This window comes from Sebastes umbrosus, chromosome 16, assembly GCF_015220745.1.
Source record: "Sebastes umbrosus isolate fSebUmb1 chromosome 16, fSebUmb1.pri, whole genome shotgun sequence".
NCBI classification, from domain to species: Eukaryota; Metazoa; Chordata; class Actinopteri; order Perciformes; family Sebastidae; genus Sebastes; species Sebastes umbrosus.
Window position 1 is genome coordinate 9,832,755 of NC_051284.1, and position 14,237 is coordinate 9,846,991.

The following is a 14,237-nucleotide window of genomic DNA, read 5'->3' on the forward strand; positions in this document are numbered from 1 at the left end:
ATTTTAAGACAACTTTTAAAATATATACATTTGGCCTATATCTCAGCATTTCATTCATTTCTGTGAAGAAAACTAAATGACATTGATATTTTTAAAGTTTGTATTATTATTTAAGATATAAACAGGATAAGGGCACGGTGAAGACCTGAACACAAGCTATATTCCCTCTCTGCTAAACAGCCTCTTCTTGCACTAAAAAAAGTTAAAACAACCAAAGAGCCAATAGAACAATGGCCAAGCGTCAAAAAACACTGAATTTGTTAAAAAAAAAAGAAAAAAAAAAGGAAGCCTTTTAATTATGTCATTGTTAAAATTTAAATAAAAACACAAAACAGAGAATTGTATTGAAAGTTAAAAGTTTACACAAACTTCCTGCTAGTTATTGCGTTCACTATTTGGGTTAATTGTACAGTTTATCAGTTGTGTTGTGCTGTTATCGTCACGCATTGAATATAATATGAAATATCTATGTCATTTAGTCAGAGGTCGTTAGTTTACTCAAAGATAGAAAAGGGTCCCCAGAGGAAAAAGGTTGTGAACCACTGGTCTAAATCACTATGGAAATGAACTGTTACAAATATGTTTAATTTAATACACCTTTAGCCAAATATTAGTTAAATACCATGCAGCATGTTAGCCAACATTTGCATCCGCTTGTGTACATAAAGTCAATTTACAAATAAAGACTAACAAATTATCATCAAACACATGTTAGATTAACAATTCAAATACAAATTTAGCCCAGCACGCTTGACCTCTTACCATGACCTTCACTTTAAATCACTATATGTAATACACAAATTCAAAAGATTCCGAAAAAGTAATAAAGTGAGCAAATTTAACACAAATGATCGATTGGAAACAAAGACAATTTCAGAACAGAAGTGTCCAAAAATCAACAAAACCAATTAGGTTTTTGTCTTTGATATGCGAGGCATGTACAAACGGGGTTTCACCTACAGTGTGTTTGTCGAGGTGTATTTGGAAACAGGTTTTTAAATAATAATAATAGTGACTTTCTCTTATCCAGATGTGGTGGAGCTGTGTCCTGGAGGGAATAGGTTTGGAGTATGACTGCATTTTTGAGTCACTTTTTAAGGCAATTTAACAAAAAAACACGGACGGCACAGCATTTGGAATATGGTGTGTCAGGAAAAGAGCCTACTGGTTGAAGATGGTAAAACATGCGCGCAAACAAATGTGCACCAACATGTCCATGTGCATAGACATGCATGTATCATCTCCATCTCTATCTCTTCCCCCATTCATTCTTGTTTACCTCGTCCTATTTTTAGCCGCAGCTCGGCTCAAATGCCCTCTGCTGGGCTCATCAAAGCAGCTCCTTCCTGTTGTCATAGAAATGGGCTGGCACGTCCATTAGCTCCTCCATCTGCAGGCTGCCCGAATCACCACTCACCAGAGGAGGGAGCACAGCTGCAGGTCAGGTAGATCATCTAGACCGGGAGAGGATGTAAATAATCCGACTGTTATTTAATCGTGCGTGGGCGGAAAAGATAATTTCTCATGATGTAAATATATCCAATTACACCCCAATCACCTTCACTCCTTTCATCTGAGCGTTCTCCTGCGAGGCTGTGGTTTCACAGTCTGACATGACAGAGGAGCATTTACAGTACAATCATGTCCTGTATGACCTTGTGGCGTGAATACCAACGGTGCGCTTGGGAATTACACACTTCCATCAGCCTCCTGCTGCTCTGGTGCTGCTGGGAACATTGGTTATTCAGAGGAGCCACACACACTGAGACTGAATGAGAGGCGTTTCATAGCTGCAATATACCGACTTATATCACCTGTTTTTACATTAAATGCATTCACGCCAAGCAAGCGAGGATGTTTATCGCTTAGCAACAAGCACCTCGGAATATACTTAATGCTTTTAAAAATGTTGTAAATGTCAAATGAAGGCCATGATGTACTCTGGGCTGCGTTATTGATGTGGAAGATATATTCATATACACAGGATGTATAAAGCTTGAGGGACACCATCCCTTTTACACAATACACAATACAAATCCTCGACTTATCTGTCGTCGTAGCTCCTCTATGTTACCGGGATGGATTTGATATGGGGAACTACTGTATGAGTGGTAATGGATTTTAAGCTCTTTAATATTTGAAACATTCAGTGTATATGATGCTGGAGGCTTGAGGGATAGGAATCCTCCAGTGCAAAATGATTGATCCAACTATATGTATTTTGCCCCCATAAACAAGTGTTTATTTTATATAAGATGTCCAATCTTGTAAAAGTCTCAGAAAAACAATACCCAAAAATAATACCAGACTTTTATATCCGTCATTCAGCCGTGGCTGTCATCTCTGAGTCATCTCATCAGTCAGTAACTGATGCAACAGCGGAAAATCTTTTTTTTAGTTCAATGTAACATCATAAGGGAGAGGAAATTAAATCACACAACTACAACAGTGTCAAATATAATACAAGTTCAAGACTTATTTCCATTGAGGTCCTCGATAGCAAATATGCAGGATTAGTAGGATGTCGCTTGGAAAGTGTCAAAGCAACTCAAACCAACTGCCTTATATTCCCATTTCGATTAAATGTACAGTATGTAGGATTTGACGGCTTCTAGTGATGTGGTTGCAGATTGCAACCACCTGAGTACCTCTGCGCTCACTCCTCACTTTCCAAGACTGCGGTAACGTGCTCAGAGGCCATCCTTACCATAATAACACTACTTTAGGAGCAACGGAAGTCAGGCAGCGGCTGGCGGTACCACGGTTTTGCGCTCTGCGGCTCACTTTACTGCAGTTTCACAAGCGTGTCGGAGAACTACGGTGGCCTTCAGGTAACATAAAAACACTAAAGGCTCTCTCTAGAGCCAGGGTTTGGTTTGTCCGTTCTGGGCTACTGTTGAAACATGGCGGAGCAACATGGCGGACTCCATGAAGAGGACCCGCTCCCTGGTCGTGTCTAGAAGGGAGCCCGCAAATTGCGAAATCTGATGAGATCTGCAAAAACTTACAAAAACTATCGCGAGTCTCGCTGCCCAACGACCTATCCTAACCCTAAACATTCAAGGTTAAGGCCTAACCTTAAAGGTCCCATATTATAAAAAAGTGAGATTTTCATGTTTTTTTATTATAAAGCAGGCTTAAGTTCTATATAAATACTGTAAAAATATCGAAACACTCAATCCACAGGGAAATACACACAGCCCGTATTCAGAAACTCTGCATTTGAAACAAGCTGTCAGGATTTCTGTCCATTTGTGATGTCACGAATATACAATATTTAGACCCTTGACACAATTTTAAACGTAAATCTTCTAAATGTGTCCCAGTTTATTCCTGGTTGCAGTGTATGTGAATGTCATCAACTGACAGGAAGTAAACATGGACCCAAGCTGTTGCCTAGCAACGCAACTCTGTTGAAATTCTGTCAAAATGAGCTAAAATGGAGCGTTTCAGACAGAGGGTAAATACAGGAATATTCAGGCTGACAGTATGAGGAAAATAACGTTTTTTTTTAACATTACAGCATGTAAACATGTTCTAGTAGAAACACAAAATACAAGTATGAACCTGAAAATGAGCACGATATGGGACCTTTAACTATTCAAGATCAATGCCTAACCTTAACAATCTTGCAAGATTTTCCCCAGTTTGCAGACTCCCTTCTAGTCACTACCCCGCTCCGTCTGTAGATATGAAGGACTCATTCTAAGCTAACGAAAACACAACGATTCTTAGTTTCAGCTGATTTATACACTAATGAAAACATAGTTATGAATATTATATTCCATTTATGCTAATAGATCCCCCGAAATGCGACACACTGTTCCTTTAAATTAGCTTTTTTTTTTAGCCAGAGAAAAAAATGTTTGCAACTTATTTTCATGTTTTTTTCTTAAATCATACAACTAAAAAATGCAAATACAAACTATCATGTTTTTACTGAATGGGTATGAAGAAAGTCCTCATGTGATGGACAGCAGCCCCTTGTATAGTTGACCTGCTGCCGACATGTTATCACAAGACCAAAGTTCCATACTTAGGTAACAACCGAACCATCACCAAGACAGTTGAGCATTTGCATTTGCAGATAAAGGCCATGTGATGTTGTTGAAAGCTCTGGAAGAAACCTAATAAGTGACCCTTGAGTTAAAAATGATTCAAACTGATGAGTATACTAGTGCAAATACCAGTTTACATTGACTATCGCTTATTAAATATGTTAATTACAGATCAGTCTTTATTATCATCATATATATATATACAGTATATATGGAGTCGTTTTCTTTACAGTTTCTTATTTGCTATATTCAAAAATATATCTTTTGTTTCAATCAGTAAATCATTTGAGGTGCTTTTTAATACACCATGTTGTGTTTCAGAGCACGCAGATGATCAGCTATGAAGTCTATTTTCTGCTTGTGAACCTGACATCTTATGCAACTGTCTGAGAGTTAAGAAAGACTATCAACAGGTTGTTAAACGCAACACTTTCCACTGACTTCTCTGACGCAGGCAGAACAGCGAGGAGCCGTTTCCATAGTAATAACGTCCTACACATAACACAAACTGACTGAACTTCTATTTGTAATGTGTCGGTGAAAATGCCACGAAACAATCCAGCATTAAAAGGTCTGTCGTTTTCATCTAAAATATAATATTACTGAATTGAAAACAAGCCAAGGCTGCGAAATGTATTCGCAAAAAAAGAAGACTCAAATGCACAAATATTTAGGTGGTTGTGTAATATGTTGTAATGCCTCAGACTGTCTGGGCTGAAGTACAGTTCATTTATAATCAAATCAACATCAACAAATATCTGTTTGAAGCAGAAAATATATTTTTTTTTCTATGAAGTTTTCATATGAGACTCTGTGCATGGCCTATGTATAGTCTATTGAACTGTGACACCACCATGTGGTCAAACCTAGCTATTGATTTCTGACAGTTCACTGAGCTCACTCAATTATTTATAACTGAAGAAATTTTGGTTTTCTAAGAAACTCGTTTCATTTTATTATTTTATGTGACTTATAAATTACACTGCAATATAAGAAGACACTCATTTCTTAACTACCGATATTGCAAACCAGACGATACATTTCTGTAGTTCTTGTACCTTTTGTTTACTATTTCCAGGAATTCATCTTTCTTCCATTCATCCATCCACATGTCATTCACTGAGCTGATGCTATCTTTTTCACATAGACACACATTTATTGCAATGCACCCATACAGACACACACACGCGTTTGCACACATACGGTACTTTAAGTCTGCAGTTTGCGTTTGAGGTTGGTCAGTTGCTCCATGTCGACGCTGCTGCCACCGCACACGATCACCAGCAGGGGGCCCAAGACAGTCGGCAGCCGACCTAAAAAAAGAGTTCCAGAGGTTTCCTCTCATTAGAAAGAAATAACTATATACAGTAAGTTTTTATCATAAATATTGTTATTAAACACATTTTTTGCCAACATGACTGTAATCTCAAAAAGGTCTTATGATGAACGCATGCATAAGAAAAAGGAACCATGAGAAAACAAAGGCTGTGTACTGTGTGTAGGATTTGGCAGCATCTAGTGATGTGGTTGCAGATTGCAACCAACTGAGTACCCCTCCGCTCACTCCTCTCTTTGCAAGACTGAGCAAGGCGATCAGCGTTACCACAGGTTTGCACTCGGCGGCTCATACTGGATTACCGCAGAGGCCATCTTTACCATAATAACCCTACTTTAGAAGAAACAGAAGTCAGGCGGCAGCTGGCGGGAACCAAGGTTTTGCACTCTGAGGCTCACGTTACCGCAGTTTCACAAGTGTGTCAGAGAACTATGGTGGACTTCAGGTAATGTAAAACATGGCGGAGCAACACGGCAGACTCCGTGAAGAGGACCTGCTCCCTATGTAGATATAAAGGGCTCATTCTCAGCCAACGAAAACACAATAATTCTTAGTTTCAGGTGATTATACACTAATGAAAACATAGTTATAAATATTATATTCCATATCTGCCAATAGATCCCCTGAAATGCTAAACACTGTTCCTTTGAGAACTGCAACAAAACATGTTTGTGATGAATTGTCAACCAGATTACTCGGCTGAAGTGTTGTGACGCATCTTAATTCCTGTCTCAGACACGGTGTCACTGTTGTATCAATAAACAGCGGAGTTATAAATTCAGAGGAACTAATAAGGTGGTGAATTTCTTTTAAGGCGATGATGACTCCAGAGTAGCAGTAGTATAGTAGTTACCTTCATCCTGTAATCTGCGTACAAGTCCGCTGTAGACAGCTGCTAGTGCTGCTCCGCATGCCAACTCCACCAACACACGCTCCTCATCTACAAGATGACACACACACACACACACTGAGTTTAAGTTAAACAAAGGCAAAGCCAACATGAAGCAACATTACAAAAAGTAAGGATTGTTCATTTTCTTGGAGGATATTTGGACTGTTCCCAATAACAATTCATTACCAGCCAAAAGAAACTTTCTAGGAGCAGCAAACACACACACACACACTGACCCAGGAATGTTTCGACAGCCTGCAGAGCCTGCTGGTCAGTCACAAGTTCGGAGATGATTGTGAGCTCGCTGCATTGGCCGTACTCAAAAGCTTTCTTACAAACTGTCTTTGCTCCGAGACATTTCGCCTCACTGTGGAAAGACAAGAAGACGATGAAGTCAGTTCAGTTGCATTAAAAAAAAAATAAATAAGCGGAACTGCAGAAAACATTTGAACTCCTTTTAACCTCTAACCTAGTGATGTCATCCAGGGTGACCACCCTCCCCGCCTTAACCGCAGCGTTGAAACAGTCGGCCCCCGGCGTCTCCATGGCGACGATGGGTACATCTGTCCAGCCTACATCCTTCAGGCCTTGGATGACGCCACAGAGGAGCCCTCCTCCGCCCACGGACAACAGCACGGCTCCGGGCTTCACACCGGGACCCAGAGAGGCTGCGATCTCTGTGATCATACTGGCGTGGCCCTGCCTGGGCGCGAAGAGTTGGAATGGAAGTAACTTAGAATTGCAGGGTTTAAGATTAACACTCCGTTGCAGGAAACTGGAAACTTTTAATTGTGATGAGTGTTTCTACCAGAGCAGCGGGTGATCGAACGGAGGAACATAGGTGAGTCCTTCAGTCTCTTGCAGTCTGAGAGCCTCTGCATTGGCATCATCCCAAACCTAAGAAGAAGATTTTACGTCATTTTCTCTTCTAAACTCTTTTTTTTTGTCTTCAGTACACAATTACAGACTTGCTGTTTAAACAACCATGATCAGATCAGAACCAATGTGTGCAACTAAAAGAAATCACTAATCATATATTATATAATAATATTATACTTTACCTTGCCTGTAATCTTGACAGTAGCACCCTGATCCCGGAGTCTCTGAACGACCAGCTGAGGAGTCGAGGAGGGAACTACGATGGTGGCCGGTACACCCATTTTTCTGGCTACGTAGGCTGCAGCCATACCTGCATTACCACCTAGAAAAAAGGGCCATGTCACAGTCTCCAAATTATACCGTATTGTGCATATTAACACGTTGTGTCACAGTATAAATTGTCACCTGAGGAGCAAACAACTCCTTTGGACTCTTTGGCGAGCTGCAGAAAGGGGCAATGAAATGAAAAATGGCAAGTTAGTGTTCTACACCACAATCGGTCAACATTGGCCTTTAATTCAAGTGACACGTCAGATAGTCAGTGTTTGATATTATGGAGGCACCAGCAGAGGGAGGAAGGAGGGCTCCTACCTGCTGGCAGAGGTGTCCGATGCCACGGATCTTGAAGGAGCCGGAGGGCTGGGAATTCTCCATCTTCAGGTACACGGTGGTTCCCACGCATTTGGACATGCTGACGCTCTCCAACAGAGGCGTGTTCAGGTGGAAATGCTTCGCCATGGTGCACCTGATTTCACTAAAATGCCAAACAAATGTGTCAAGATGAGGAGAAAATTGAGTGTGATGACGATTGTGCAAACACCATCCACTGATGAGGACTGAGGAATACGGATGAGAGCTCCAGATAAAAAGCTACTGAGTGGATCTAGAGTTTAGTTGTTTTTTTTCAAAGCAGGAAGTTAGTTAACTGTGCAATATTATTATCATTATCACTACTCAGGTGTAATTCATACTGTGCAATATTTTCAGGTGGAATTTCATTTCATTCTCACTGTGCAATATCATTTTCTACTTGTGCAATTTTGTTAATAGTCTGTTTATTGTCAATACTGTATATACTGCTCCTATTTTTATACTTCCTTCTGTTTAAATGGTTCATATTTTGTTACACTTTGTTTAGCTCTTTTTTTTACTGTGTTAGCTGATGCATCTTGTTTTTTGCACTATCCCCTTTGCTGCTGTACACTGCACATTTCCCCACTGCAGGACTAATAAAGGAATATTTTATCTTATCTTATCTTATCTTATCTTATCTTAACAGCCACTAGTACTTCAATCTGTCTTTCAAGAGAAATAAGACATCTTCAGTAATGCTCAGCAGGTGGTTCACAGGAAAAATACATTATCTTTACTACAGATTGTTTATATATTAACAGATGTTACACTGATGTTTCCTGTTTCCTCTTGTGTTCCATGCATGACCAGTGCTGCCTTCAAATGCAGCCAGGAAACATAGGAATATGTAGGCACATCTGCACATGAACATGGAAAAGCAGGAAAATCATAGTTGTAACACATTTTATAGATCACTGAAGCTTTGGTGACGCCTATTGTAATGAAATGAAGTTAAAGTTAAGCAGAAATGCGCAATAAGACATTATTGTTTGATCATTGTTGTTCCATATTTTATAATTACACATAAAGCACATAAAGTTGTAATGTAAACCAATTTAATGACGTAACATCACCTTAGCAACGTGCACTGTACGTCATAAGGTAACTTTAAGGTATTTTAAGGTATTAAATGTTGACTTACGTTTGGATAAAACGTCTGGTTAAACAAGCCTCTGACCTTTAAGTGATAGGATGGTTTATTTTATGCAGTGTGTCATATGTTCAGCGCACAGCTATGCATAGCTCATGCTAGGCTATGACGTAGCTAACACGTAGCAACAGAAGAGCCCACCAGTAACAAGCTACCACTTCCGGTTGAACTTCAAAATAAACGTTGCACTTGATTCACTTTTTCAGTAACACAGTAATCACAGTCTATGACATTAATACTAATAATAACAATAATAATATCAAATATTTGCACATCATTGTCCTGAAATAAAAGTCTCTGAAGTATATAATTATCTGACGGACACTTTGTGTAATAATCTGGCAAAACTGTCATCTCATCAATATACATATTGTATTTTTATATTTTATATTGTATTATCTTTTATATTTTTTATATTTATATTGCATCTCTTTTTTTATTGTATTATCTTTTTTAGCACCTATGGGATTGTCACGATCTAATTTCGTTGTACTACACAATGACAATAAAGGGCTTGAATCATTGAATCATATTATATCAAGTGTATACAACAATATTCTTTAACTTTATATTTTTGACCGGTAATTTGTATGGGCTAAACTCCATGTTTTCCTGCTTTAAGGTCAACAAATTATTATTTTTTTCTTCCTTCATAAGGCAATATTAAGTATTGCAGTATAATACAATACTGACTGGACTGTTTGAGAATGTAATGAATAAATAATAATAAAAAAGACAAAAAAAAAACAGATGAGAGGACAGAATGTAGGGTATTTGCACATCATATTATATCAAGTGTACACAACAATATTCTTTAAAATTATATTTTGACCGGTAATTTGTATGGGCTAAACTCCATGTTTTCCTGCTTTAAGGTTGTCAAATATTTGTTTTTCTTCCCTCACAAGGCAATATTTAGTAAACATGCAGTATAATACAATATTGACATGACTGTTTGAGAATGTAATAAATATTTAAAAAAAAACAAAAAAAAAAACAGACAAGAGGACAAAATGAGCAGAAACCCTACAGTCTTTGTGATGGCTAGGGTAATTCACAGCTAGACTTCCAGTGTGTGGTAACTCTACAAGTATTTTGTATTTCAAGACAAGTTATACCAGCATGTCAGCAACTTTTAGCTCTTGAAAATAGGGAACATTACAAACTAACTAGCACAGTGTGACAATATTGGGAATTTAAATAGAAATAAACTTACGTGCGAAGAGAATTTCTGTCGGTGCAGAGACTCGAGTGACCTGTGAACTTTAATTCCTGTCTAAAGTCCACAGTTTATTACCAAGGCTTGAATGTGAATGTGCATGTGCCTGTGTGTGTGTGTTTGTGTGTGTGTGTGTGTGTGTGTGTGTTTGTGACCTCTGACACGCAGATGTTTTTTATCACACTCACAATCTCTAGTGAGTCAGTCACAGCGTTGATTCTCTGTAGGGATTATAATTTCTTTATTATTATGATACATTAGCTGTTTAGTTACAGGTTGCATATACACAGAATAAATGGTTCGCGCTCCTCACACCAATGTGCCATTCTCACATCAAACATCACTCCACTTATTGCCTCATTATTTTACACAGCATGTTCAAGGAAATGACGCTTTGTGTCAGAACCTCTTCTGTACACTGGGTGGCAGCAGTGAGTGGCGCCAGCACTGACACATAAAGATGTCTAATAATAATAATAATAACAACAATAGAAAAACAATTGTTTAAATAAAACAACAAAACAGGGGAATAATACATTTCATACAACTACTAAAATATGTAAATATGAAAAAAAAAAAAAAAAAGAACTTGAGAAAGTCAAGTTGTTTTCACACTTTAGATTGTTCATTCACTCTGGGCTGATTTAGCCCCATTTGAACACTATAGCAGTTATCCCGGGGATAATGTATACGATTATATTTGCAATCTTCATCTTGGTAGATGGGAAACACTGCTTTGTAATATTGTCAGTGTTAGAGCCTGGTATCAGTATTTCCCCAGTATGAGGACCAATATGTGCCAGGCCCTAGTCTGGACTAGATATTGTGTGTTAACGGATACAAACTGGCAGAAGTTATATTAAAAAATGAGGAGAATATTGTCACTTTAATTCCTCCTCCTCCTCGTTTCCATGTTGTAGCTGCTTTGGTTTCACAAAATCAATCAAATTATACAAACACATTCTTGTTTTCCTTCTTTCCTCCTCCTCTCTCTAACCAGCAGCAACCATTTTGCAGTTGAACAGATGTTGATATGACCGCATGCGCCAGTGCTGAGTCAACAGAAATGCAGAATAGTAAAAGGTTGAGACATCTGTAATTAATCACAGATGCTTCTTTTTATCATTTTGTGAAATCAGATTTGAAATATTCTTCTGAAATCAGTTCAAACAATTTTTTCTTTTTTTTTTTAACCATGCCATAATATTATATTGTCAACATCTGTTGCTCATGTGGGTTGATGTGGACCTCAGCCACCATGCATCAAAAGCTTGCTGGATTCTGTTAGTCTTGTGGTTGCACTTCAAACGTTATTCCTGCTAATAGCTGCTCCATCTACATAACTTGACAAAACCCTGACTTCCTTTAACACACATTCATCTGTTCCCTTCTCTCACTTTCCCTCCTCTCTCCCAACTTCACATCTCACACACACTTTCACCTGATCTAGCCTGTACATTTACTGCATTTAAATCTTCTCACCACACAGTGTGAACGTGTTTTCAGACAACATACTCTGTTCATTGCTGTGCAGTCGATGAGCTTGGCTTTACGAAGATCCATCTGGGTGTTTTTATTATTATTATTAAATTAACACCATACAAAAATAAAGTGGCATTCAAGAGATGGGGATTATTTGGATGAATGTCAGATAGAGCCTCGTGAATCCAAGCTCATGTGTTCATGTTTTTGAGCTCAAAGCTGCATCCAAATGATTTTTTTTTTCTTCTATTCAGCTTCTCTCATGCGGCTGAACTGAAGTTTGCCAAGCTACTGTTGCTCAAAATAAGATTCAGGCAATTTCCTTTTAGCTGCAGCAACTCGGTGAAAATATATTAGGACTCTAGCATAAAGTGGCTCTGTGGTTTTCCAGCATCACATCCAAACAAACAGGAAAAAAGTTGCTTCATTAGAGTTGTGAGCTCCAGCTTTGTTTGTCTCTTTCTTTCTACCTCCATCCTTTGTTCTTTATTTTTTTTTTTTTCGGCTAATACTTCCGCCCACATGCTGCTGCTGCTGCTCCTCTCCTTCTCCGGGTGCATGCGCCCTCTGCGAGCGTGCACATGGCTCCTGATCTGGGCTTTACGCCAGCGAGCGTTGTCTGGGTTTGATCCTTGGATACAGCTGGAGAGAGAGAGAGAGAAAGAGAGAGAGAGCGGGAGAAGGAGAGAGGGCAGGGTCATTACATCATGTTAACACTGTTCTCAAGGTGCCTGAACATCATGGAGGCAGACCGTAAAACACCGCGTGGGGACAAATCTGCCACGTTTTCTCTTATTTTCTCACAGTTAACTCACTGAATGAGTTTTGGTCTTTAGTGTAATTTGAAACTTCACATGTACTTAAGGATGACAGTAGCTCAGGACTTGACTTATGAACCAGAGGGGTTGCCGGTTCAAGTCTTCGCATGTACCAAGCGTACGGCGTGTGGACTGGTATCTGGAGAGGTGCCAGTTTGCCTCCCGGGCACTGCCGAGGTGCCCTTGAGCAAATCCCCAACCGCTCGCTCTGACATCTCTCCATTAAGGCATGTGTATAGGTCCTGTTTGTGCACGTGTGTATGTATTTCAGTCTGTGTGTGATGTATTTGTGTGTAATGTGTAATGTGTAAAAAAATAACAACAGAGTGAAAAAATGTTATTTCCCCTCGAGGATCAATAAAGTATGTCGTCTTCTTCTTACTTCCTAATGTAAATGTACAGATCTAACATCCAGGTATTATTTCAACTGCATGTAATACAGAATAGTTGCAGCTGAAAGGTTGGAGCTGTAAAGGGACACTGTGATGGACAGTTTTATTATAACTACTGTGTAGTTCAGCTTTACCGGTACAATAATGGAGTGTGTACATGCCGTGCTCAGTGAGGCTTAAATGGCACAAGCCCTGTCTAATAATGCATAAATCTCTCTCTTTCTCTCTCTCTCTGTTAAAGCCAATCACTTTTACAATTAAATAGATTTATGTATTTATCTGGTAAACATTCCTTTTTGAATTTAGGATTAGGGCTACTACAGTATACGGGGTTAGCTGGTCTTGTAGTACTCGAGATCGGTCTCGGTCTTGAAACTGGTCTCAAAACCACGTTTTGAAGGTCTCAGTCACGCCTCTGAATCGACCGCATGTTTACTCGGTCTCAGACAAAGAGGACTGGATTTTATTTCAACACCACAACTGCGGGGACGTCATTAAATTGCCTGTGTATTGTCGGATTTATTTGTTAACATCATTACGGTGAATGCTCACAGAAAAACAAAGGAACATTCCCACACATAATATTCACCTCTGCAATGCCTTTTGATTATTCTATCAAGACATTTCTCGTGGTATACTTATACACACATATACAGTATATATACAGTATATGGCAATAAATGAGGTGAATGCATTTTCATTTGTTTTCTGTGAGTGTTTTTATGGGAATTTGGATTTTTCAGATCTCTCACCCCCAGTAGGTTCCTAGGCACGTATCCCTCGCGGTCGTTGAGCCGTGCCCACCACCACTCTGTCTCAGTGTCGTCACGCCGACGCAGCACGGTGAGGGCGTCGCCCTCGCTGAAGGACATCTCGTCGGCTTGCTGGCCCGTGTAATCCCACAGAGTGTAGACCAAGCCTTTGTTCATCACACCCAACTTTTCTTGGACACCTGGAGAGAGAAACAGAGTTTTCTGTATTAAAAACAAATTCTGTTCAGTTGAGAGTTTAATCGTCACATTATAGTAATAAAATGTCTCTTCCCCTTGTGAAGTTTAGCTTTGCTGACTCAGCATCTGTCTGTCTTTATCTACCTACCGTAGAGGAACTGAGAACACTGCGTATAGCCCTCCTCCATTTCTTCACATTTGTCCGCCGCGGTTTCCACGTCGCTAATCGTCGTGGCGAAAATGGCGGCCCCCGACTCCACCAGCATCTTACAGAGGTGGACGCTGTTACATGAAGCAGCGCAGTGCAGAGGAGTCCTGGGGAGGAACGACATTAACAATATTTTAAAACAGACTCAAAAATCCCCCTAGCTAGACGAGGTTCATTCAAGAAAGTACAAAAGACGTTACAGTAATGCACTTGTATCAAA

The 14,237-nt window shown here is 39.4% G+C and overlaps 2 protein-coding genes across 10 annotated transcripts in view; both read right to left on the reverse strand.

The window, feature by feature from the left end:
• Positions 1-4,982: 4,982 nt before the first annotated feature.
• Positions 4,983-9,089, reverse strand: sdsl (serine dehydratase-like). Of its 4 annotated transcripts, XM_037796259.1 has the most exons (10): positions 8,940-9,074; positions 8,567-8,655; positions 7,757-7,919; positions 7,571-7,607; positions 7,348-7,487; positions 7,095-7,183; positions 6,756-6,989; positions 6,523-6,653; positions 6,248-6,334; positions 4,983-5,371 (listed from the first exon to the last, which is right to left on the reverse strand). In XM_037796259.1, the coding sequence occupies exons 2-10, from the start codon at positions 8,596-8,598 to the stop codon at positions 5,268-5,270; spliced, it is 1,017 nt and encodes a 338-aa protein (XP_037652187.1). In that variant the 5' UTR covers positions 8,599-8,655; positions 8,940-9,074; the 3' UTR covers positions 4,983-5,267. The 4 variants fall into 4 exon arrangements, with proteins under 4 accessions (XP_037652187.1, XP_037652189.1, XP_037652188.1 ...); XM_037796261.1 differs by lacking the exon at positions 8,567-8,655 and having other exon boundaries at positions 8,976-9,089; XM_037796260.1 differs by lacking the exon at positions 8,567-8,655 and having other exon boundaries at positions 8,940-9,084.
• Positions 9,090-10,391: 1,302 nt separating this feature from the next.
• The window catches only part of LOC119474289 (apoptosis-stimulating of p53 protein 1-like), a 65,994-nt gene continuing 62,148 nt past the window's right edge, over positions 10,392-14,237 (reverse strand). For all 6 annotated transcript variants that reach the window (XM_037746228.1, XM_037746227.1, XM_037746226.1 and 3 more), the window contains 3 exons: positions 13,958-14,124; positions 13,612-13,811; positions 10,392-12,291 (listed from right to left, as the gene is read on the reverse strand). In XM_037746228.1, the coding sequence (XP_037602156.1) occupies positions 12,250-12,291; positions 13,612-13,811; positions 13,958-14,124 (409 nt within the window). In that variant the 3' untranslated portion in view covers positions 10,392-12,249. The remainder of the gene's footprint in view (positions 12,292-13,611; positions 13,812-13,957; positions 14,125-14,237) is intronic.